Raw genomic sequence first — 9,784 nt, forward strand, 5'->3', positions numbered from 1 at the left:
CCCCCAAATCTCCTTCAGGTAAGGGACATTTCACTTCGGGACAAAGTGAGGTCTCCGACTGGTCACTTGCTAACGAGCCTACTGGGTTGATTGACAGGCGGCATCCACCTGTCTGAGAACTGAGCAGTTTGAGAACTGATGGTTTCTTTATTATTCATGGGCGCCAAGTTAAAATTTAGGAGTGCTTGAGCACCCTCAAAAAGAGGCTAAAATCACCACTGCTGAACTGAATGAGATTTTAGGAAATGTTACTAAATAACACAAGGATAAACATTTTCTAAAATACTACATACATTCTGATTTAACTTTCAGAATAATACTAACAGGATACATAAATGCCTGACGTGATTCTTTTGACACTACAGATAAAAGTATGACTGATATTAAACAGCTGAATGTTGTAATTTGTAGACGTTCCCTAAATCTCATTTTACTTTTGGTGTTGAATTTACATCTGATACTCCCATACCTTCACACCAAAAACACACATGCACAACACAAAACGTCTAAACTGAGCAAACAGATTTTTACAACTTTTACATTCATTTTTTCCCACTGCTGCATGTTAAAACCTTTTTCTACTGCCGCTGCTGCTAGAACGTGCACTTACAGAAACTGTCTGATGTCAAATTTGCAGTCTCACAGATTTGTGGATAAATAAAAAGCTTAAAGCCTTGAGTTTATCTCAGAATCTCAAATTTGACTGTGATAATAACAGGAACCAGATATTTTAAATCATATTAAATTAAGTGGCTGCTGATTCTTGTTGTACATTTAAGTCTTGCCTGCAGATGCGCATGAAATCTGGCATTTTTATTTCATGTGGAAAGGGTAATTAAATGGTGAGTAAAGTGAAACAAAATGTTTCCACTGCTTTGTCTGACTGGGGAGACAGAGACACAGTGAGAAGACATAGAAGAGAGAAACGAGACACATTGATCTAAAGGGGTTTGGTCCTTACATCACTGTGAGAAGCATTCTTCAGCCTCCCCTGGAAAGAGAGCACGTGGTTAATACTTGAAGCAATGGCCAGCCCCGGACATCGTGCTAGAGAAGAGTGTGCTAAAAATGTGACTGTTTCTTTGCACAACATTGAAAAAGGGACAGTGATTGTGGCCAGAGATGTTCCCTTTTGTTGTGTAACTTAACTATTTTGTTCTCCAAAGCAGCAATATATTCTAAAATTATGCACAAAGCCTTGATAAATATCAAAGTGGCAAAGTACATTAGTGACATTACAGGATATAAATATAAATATATGTTGGCACCATATTTGCTTTGACTCTGTTCACCTGCATTTGATTATGTTTACTCAGATTTCTCACAGATAAACATTTGTGTTGTACTGTGGGGTCTGACTGATGCCGAGCTGTTCATATTTATACAGGAAGTCAAAAAGTAACAAGTGAAACAGGACGTCAAATCAATTTTAGACATAAAAATACCAAATGTAACCTATTTTCCAACTACGTCAGTAGCAAAATATTGTTCAAAAAGGAAATAATAACAATGGAGCTGAAGACCAGACAACATTATATTGATTTAGAGCAGAAACTGTAATATAGCTGTGGTCAGATGGACACCATTCCCTCTGGAACAAACACATGCACTGATTTGAATAAAGCTGCTCCGAAGACTTAAATGCAGGATTGTCTGTCTGATCCAGCAGGGATAATCTCTGTGTTTGTCAGAGAAATGTATGCAAGCACATATTTATGTACGATTCTGATTTATACACAGCTTGCCAAGCTAATTTCTAAAAATTCTTTGTAGTCTAGAGAAGTTCCTTTTCGAGGCTTTAATCACAATTAGTTTAGTTCAATATTCAGCGTACAGACAGGAGAGCTTCACCAAACTTTGAACAAGTATTTATCAAAATGTTTAATTGTGGCTTTTTAACAGAGAACTCTGGGAAAAAAAATGCAATAAAGCTCTATGTAGAAACTTCTGTCCAAACTGTTTTTGATAAAACTCATATAAAAAAAAAAACAACATTATTAATTTATATTTTTAGTCAGTGTACACCAGTTATACCAGAAACCAAAAGAAAAACTAAGATTAAATCAAATGGGCAGGAAAATTTGGGCAGCATCGAGAAAAACATGAAACAAATTACATTTAAAAATACAAAACAATGTCAACATGAAGCTGATCCATAGAGCTTTAAGGCATTCTTGACAAAAACTTCTTAAGAAATAACACTTTATGTGTATAATGCTTTTATACAACTGTGACAGTTATTATTACAAAGAAACATCAAACCAAACCAAGACAGACCAACATGACAGGTCTGCAGACACATACAGTGCAATACAGTGTTGCACAGTATTATAAGAAGACTGGGGTGCTGGAAAAGATCAGATGCAAGCAACAAACCAGTAACAGGTAGGAGGGACAGGGCCAAGTTCAACAAGTAGAGATAAGGAGGGGTGAATGCAGAGGTGGGCAAAGAGGAGGGACTGGAAGTGGATAAAGACACACAATATGAAGTTATTGAGATGTTAGTCACCCCACCAAAGAGCCAGTAAAAACAGGAAACAAGGCGCCACAGAAAAGAACCACTTCCTGCTTTGAGGAGAGTTTCCAGGAAGAGAAAAAAGATTGCTGAGGGGAGTCTGGGACCTATCGGAAAGATTCAGGGAATGCACCATGCTTCTGTCGTCTCGAACAAGAGACAGAGTTGGAAGAGAGACAAGAGATGGAACAAATCAGAGCAGTGGGGAGCGGGAGCGCTTAGATGGGGAGTACAAAACGAGGAGGGGGACAGGGGCAGCCACGTGTAGCAGAGAATTGTTCACTGACAGACAGACAGAGACACAGGAGCGCTGTACTTACAATCATCTGTGGAAGGAGAGCGGAGCAGGATGTAATAATATTCACAACAACAACCAGAGAGAAGGGTCAGTCAAGCTACAAAGAGCCCCACATCAATCAGAAACACAAATTTGGGCTCCAGAAAATTCACAGCAATGTTGGTTTAATGTTGTAAAATAAAGCCTTGGGAGACTAAAATCAGTTAAGTCAACTGGAAAAAGCTTCATGCCAGTATGACAGTAGTCCCTCGCTACTTTGCGGTTAGTTTTTGGCGGACTCACTCTATCTCGGCTTTTCAAAATAAGCTTGGACATGACACACAATTAGCTGATTGATGGATGAGCCGTACAATCGGCATGGAATTTTTATTTAAAATAAATTATTTAAAATTATTTAGAAGCTGCTGCACCTGTGTGCAGCCCACACTGCAGGAGAAGCTCCCTCCTGCAGCGTGTCATATCTACGCTCTGAGGCAGAGAAGTGGGCGTGGCCGAGAGCGCTGGCAGATGGCAGAGAGCAGTCAGAGACAGAGAGCTGAGTTCATGACATGCTGTGCTCCTGAAGAGCGTTTAGTTTAGAAACACACACACACACATATATATGTATGTATGTGTGTGTGTGTGTGTGTGTGCTGGCCATAAAATTAGAATATAATTAGTTTCAGTAAGTCCATTCAAAAAGTGAAACTTGTATAATATATTCATTCATTACACACAGACTGGTATGTTTCAAATGTTTATTTCTTTTAATGTTGATTATGATAACTGACAACTAATGAAAACCCCAAATTCAGTGTCTCAGAAAATTAGAATATTGTGAAAAGGTTCAATATTGAAGACACCTGGTGTCACACTCTAATCATCTAATTAACTCTACATCTGCAACGGCATTTAAATGGTCTCTCAGTCTAGTTCTGTAGGCTACACAATCATGGGGAAGACTGCTGACTTGACAGTTGTCAAAAAGACGACCATTGACACCTTGCACAAGGAGGGCAAGATACACAAGTTCATTGCTAAAGAGGCTGGCTGCTCACAGAGCTCTGTGTCCAAGCACATTAATAGAGAAGTGAAGGGAAGGAAAAGATGTGGTAGAAAAAAGTACACAAACAATAGTAATAACAACACCCTGGAGAGGATTGTGAAACAAAATTAGTTCCAAAATGTGGGGGAGATTCAAAAAGAGTGGACTGCAGCTGAAGTCAGTGCTTCAAGAACCACCACACACAAACGTGTGCAAGACATGGGTTTCAGCTGTCGCATTCCTTGTGTCAAGCCACTCTTGAACAAGAGACTGTGTCAGAAGCATCTCACCTGGGACTGCTGCTGAGTGGTCCAAAGTTATGTTCTCTGATGAAAGTAAATGTTGCATTTCCTTTGGAAATCAAGGTCCCAGAGTTTGGAGGAAGAGAGGAGAAGCACAGAATCCATGTTGCTTGAGGTCCAGTGTCAAGTTTCCACAGTCAGTGATGGTTTGGGATGCCATGTCATTTGCTGGTGTTGGTCCACTGTGTTTTCTGAGGTCCAAGTTCAACGCAGCCATCTACCAGGACATTTTAGAGCATGAAGTTCAACGCAGCCATCTACCAGGACATTTTAGAGCACTTCATGCTTCCTGCTGCTGACCAACTTTATGGAGATGCAGATTTCATTTTCCAACATAACTTGGCACCTGCACAGAGTGCCAAAGCTACCAGTATCTGGTTTAAGGACAAAGGTAGCCCTGTTCTTAAGTGGACAGCAAACTCACCTGACCATAACCCCATAGAAAATCTATGGTGTATTGTCAAGAGGAAGATGTGATTCAATTCAATTCAATTCAAAAATACTTTATTAATCCCAAAGGGAAATTATTTGTTGTTGTAACTCGTTACCCTCGTTTCATTAAGAGATGTTATAGATACTGATGGCTGTAGACAGGAAGGATCTCTTGTAAAGGTCCATCCCACAGTGGATCCTAAGAAACTGGCTGCAGATGCCGTCCGATCCGTCCACCCATACTCGGCTGGCCTCTCGGTTCCTCTGGGCTGTAGGACCACACGAATGCTGGGCAGAACTCCTCCCAGAGCGATGGCCACTCCTCCCAGTGGTCTGTCTAGCTCCTTGTCGCTGCGGACAGCCAACTGTAGGTGCCGAGGGACGATCCTGTCCTTCTGCTGTCATGAGCCGTGATTCCTGCTAGTTCCAGGATCTCAGTGGTCAGGCACTCGAGCACAGCTGGCAGGTAGATGAGAATGCGTCCACAGAACATCCTTTCAACTCATTAAGATTTGGGACTGTAGTTGATATATTATTTGAGCTTTTGAGATGTTAATCAGCTGCTGTTGTTTGAAGAAAACTGCCTTGTTGCCATGGTTACGCATCATAACAAATGTCCAGAACTAAAAAAGTTTCAGTAAAAATCCTTCCAGCTGCACAGCATCTGATACCAGAGGAAACAACCACCCAAAAAAGGTGATTTACATCCAGAAAAAGAGGAATTAAAGTTTCCAAAAGCAAAATGATACACCAGACCCAACAATTCAGAAGAGTTGAAGGCCACTATCAGAGCATCCTGGGCTCTCATAACACCTGAGCAGTGACACAGACTGATTGACTCCATGCCACGATGCACTGCTGCAGTAATCCAGGCAAAAGGAGCCCCAACTAAGTACTGAGTGCTGTACATGCTCATACTTTTCATGTTCATACTTTTCACTTGGCCAACATTTCTAAAAATCCTTTTTTTATTGGTCTTAAGTAATATTCTAATTTTCTGAGATACTGAATTTGGGGTTTTCATTAGTTGTCAGTTATAATCATCAACATTAAAAGAAATAAACATATGAAATATAGCAGTATGTGTGTAATGAATGAATATAATATACAAGAGTCACTTTTAGAATGAAATTACTGAAATAAATCAACTTTTTCATGATATTCTAATTTTATAACCAGCACCTGTATACTATACATATACACTATATTCTATATACATACTAAAACAAAATACTACTTTTTACTTGTACTACTCCTCCTACTTTGCAGGTTTTCACTTATCGCGGTGCTTCAGGGTACGGATCCCCTGTGATAAAGGAGGGACTACTGTACAACCAGTTGCTGTAATACTGTGTAAGAGAACTAGACAGGTTCACTTTATTATCAGTGATATGAGGCTCTTTAGATAATAACCAAACATAAAAAACATTTATATCAAAATGAAACAAAAAAGAGGATAAAATAAGAAGCTGCTTTGCATAATGTATGAATCTTTTTGGAAATAGGCCAGATCCTTTGGGCAAAGAAATGTATGGCACTCTGTTGTGAGTTACTCATAAAGCAGAAATCTTTCCAAACAACTGCTGGGAGACATACTGGAAAGCAGCCATGAGCTGATGTTGAAATGATATGGTGCAATCCATTTTCCTTAAGCCTTTTATTAAACACACTCATCTTGACTGGTTGAATGAATGAAGGCACTGGGGGCAGTATTAAATATATCATGCGTAGGGGTTGAGAAGAGGATCAGATGGCATGTGGATGGGAAGCAAAAGCACTTAGATATTTTGTTTCTACAAAGATATTTGAATTGCAGCAAACACAAATGATCTACCTTTACAGTATTTTCACTCTTTCATTCTCCACCTCCTTCTTTTTTATTTAATGCTTACTGGCAATTAGAGGTGTGCAATCACATGTTTGTGAATGTGTGGGCTTATGCATGATGCTTTTTTGTTTTTGTAGTTCTTACAAGAAATTTTAATTAAAAAAAATATTTAAAACATATATAATTGGTGTGCATATGACAAAATGTATGCACATAGGAAACATGAAGTGGGTATTAATGTTGTGGGTGGAGTATATTTTAGTGACTATAATGATTCCTAGTGTTTAAATTGTTTGCACTTTTATGACAGCTCTCACCGTTTGGTCTGTGAGTGGCGGCAGAACGATGGTTTTCTCCATGGTGTTCATCACCAGCTTCCACAGCTCCTTGAGCACACGTTTCAGCACAGTCTTCTCACAGATCTTAGCAAACAAAGACAGGCTGGGAGAGGAGAGTGAGACAAAATAAAGAGTCAAAGTCAAATTTTAGCTCCAGAGAGAAACAAACACTCTAATCCTTCTCAGCTCTCCGTCCCACATTTATGCCAAAAACAAAACCAGTAAAATGAAATGATGCTGGAATAAACCCAAGCAAAAGTTGTCAAAAAAAGTTTTTTTTATAATTTTAAGTAATTTCTCTCTTTACTAAACAGAACGTTATGCACAAATACTGGCTTGCCATAACCTTTTGTTGTAAGTGGAATGTTGCAAAAATCTCAAATAATCTGTGTATTGCTCAGTAATTTTGCCTTTTTTTTTTTTTAGCAGAAACTCTCTGCATAATCTTCACCAGCATAAACAGAAACAGTTGAAACTCCACATTGTCCTACTTGCTGTCCAGGAACTCCATGATTGGCTGCAGGACATTGTCAGCATCTTGAGCCACGCTGCTGGCATTTCCTACATTGGACGTCCCCTTCACCTGAGCCAAGATATCTCCCATCTGCTTCACATTCTCCTCAATATGAGGCTGGAAACTGTGCAGAAAAATATGAAGCTCTGTGAAATATGTACTGGAGAGATCTGCTTCTGTATTGTGAAGAACAGTTGCATGCGAGTGATTTTTATTTTATTTTTTTACCTGACAGCAAAGACTCTGCTCAGATCGTCCATGACATTGTTGAGTTTAACCTGCAGATCCTTCAGGATATCACTGGCTTCTATGCAGAGCTAAATAAAAAAAACATTAAGACTTATTTACTAGAATTAAGAACTGTGAAACTTAAATCTGTGTAAAAATCCTAAAATAATGTGCTGCACAAGAACAGAGTAATGAGCAGCTGAAAAAGACTCCAACTGCAGAGGAAAAACAAAAAAAAAAGACAGAAGCACTTGGCGCACAACTAAACTCACTTCTGTTGGACATAAAGAGCAGAATCACTCACATCTTTTCCACCCATGGCTTCAAACATCTTCTCCAACTGAACCCTGAGCTGCTGGATGTTGTTAATCAGGATGCAGGGCTGAAAACGAATGACAGATACACATCTGAACCTATCAGTTCATTAAATAAATTATACTGATCTTAAAATATAAACTATTGAAACTTTTATCTCAAACACAAATGACTTACTACAAACTATGTATAGAGTTTTATCATTGCACTTACCACTTTCTCCATGGTAACATAGTTGGCAAACAACTTGGAGATAATATCAGCATAAGACAGAAGAACATTGCTGATGGTCTGGAAATAAAAATAAAGCAAAATGAGAAAGGAGCACATGAGAAGAGCTTTGAGTAATTTTTATTTTGTAAGTAAAAGTTAAGCTGAACATGTTGAATTAAATGCACCTTGGCAAATCTCTTCATGTAATGGCCTACAATCTGTGGATCTGGACACTCCAACTTCCTGATGATCTCAAAACTCTGGTTGAGCTGGGAAAACACGTCCACCACCGAACAAGAGAAAAGAGCATGTTCTGATGTGACCTGGAACTGTAGGGCAGAAAACAAGAGCGGACAGATTAAAAACTTGGAAAAAAGGGGACAGGAGCAAAATACAAGGTGTTCAAATTGTATAGAGACATTTATAAAGCGAAGCACACTGGTGCACGTTCTGTTCAACCTCTTCTTGATTGCCTGGCTGACATCAGGGACTGGATGTCTTTAAATTCCTTAAGTTTGAATAAGAAGAAGACTGAAGTCGTGTGGTTTCCTCCTACTGGCACGATCAAGGACCATGGTATCAGCCTTTCCTCTCTAGCCCCGTTAGAAAAACAAAGAGTCACTAATCTGGGAGTGATAATGGACCCTTCCATGAAACTTAACAGTCATGTAAACACAATTGTTAAATCCTGTTTCTTTCAGCTGAGGTGACTGTCTAAACTGAGGTCCATACTGTCCAAAAATAACCTTGAGACAGTTATACATGCTTTCATAATGTCCAGGCTCGATTACAGCAATACACTGCTTTATATAATCAGTCAGACCTCCATCACACAATTTCAACTGGTACAAAATGCTGTTGCCTAATTTTTAACTGGTACAGGCAAAAGAGAGCACATTACACCAGTTCTGGCCTCCCTTCACTGGCTCCTGGTTCACTTTCAAATTCAGTTCAAAATCCTTCTTTATGTTTTAAAATCACTGAACAGTTCTGCCTCCTCTTATCTCGCTGATCTGCTGCAGCCATTTGTCCCACAGCGATATCTGAGGTCAGCATATGAGATGCTTCTATTGGTTTTAGGAACTCGTCTTGAGCTCAGAGGTGACAGGGCTTTCTCTGTTGCAGGTCCAAGACTGTGGAGTGACTCACCACTGCACGTCAGACAGTCCCCTTCTCTCACTGTTTTTAAGTCTCGCTTAAAAACCCACCTTTATTCTCTGGCTTTTGACACTGTTTGATTTGTTCTTAACCTGTCTGTATTCTACAATGTTAGCCACTATCATTTTTCCATTTGGATCTATGTTTTATCCTGTGTCCTTTTCTTCTTTATTTCTGCTGTACAGTACTTTGGTTGGCCTTGTTGCTGTTTTAAGTACTTTATAAAGAAAATGGTACGGTATGGTATAAAATGACAGAATGTGCGGAGGGAGAAAGGCTAGGATTAAAACAGGTGACACCAAACATCTTTACTCAGCTAAGATGATAAAGATAAACTATTAGTTGCTTTGTGAAGCAAGATCTTTAATGTCTGTCGCTGAACTGAGCAGTCCAACACACAGCTGGATAGACAGTGACAGGTGGGGCACTGCTGTCTGTGTTTTGTAATTGAATACAGCTTAGCATCTAGCTCCCAAATGACATGAGGTGAATGTGAAGAGTAACCAATTGGGGAGTCTCGATAATGAGGCAAGGATGGATATTCTGTATTCAGACATTTGGATTAAAATCATTATTCACAATGTCCAGCTGCAACACAAGCCATCTACCTCTTTAATCT

At 39.3% G+C, this 9,784-nt stretch overlaps 1 protein-coding gene across 1 annotated transcript in view; it reads right to left on the reverse strand.

The window, feature by feature from the left end:
* Positions 1-6,938, reverse strand: part of LOC119407452 (protein unc-13 homolog A) — an 18,443-nt gene extending 11,505 nt beyond the window's left edge. The window contains exons 1-3 of the mRNA XM_037674277.1: positions 6,907-6,938; positions 6,717-6,840; positions 962-991 (exon numbers count right to left, since the gene is read on the reverse strand). Coding sequence (XP_037530205.1) covers positions 962-991; positions 6,717-6,840; positions 6,907-6,938 — 186 coding nt within the window. The remainder of the gene's footprint in view (positions 1-961; positions 992-6,716; positions 6,841-6,906) is intronic.
* Positions 6,939-9,784: the final 2,846 nt, after the last annotated feature.

This window comes from Nematolebias whitei, chromosome 3, assembly GCF_014905685.2.
Source record: "Nematolebias whitei isolate Nwh7 chromosome 3, NemWhi1, whole genome shotgun sequence".
In the NCBI taxonomy this organism is placed as follows: domain Eukaryota; kingdom Metazoa; phylum Chordata; class Actinopteri; order Cyprinodontiformes; family Rivulidae; genus Nematolebias; species Nematolebias whitei.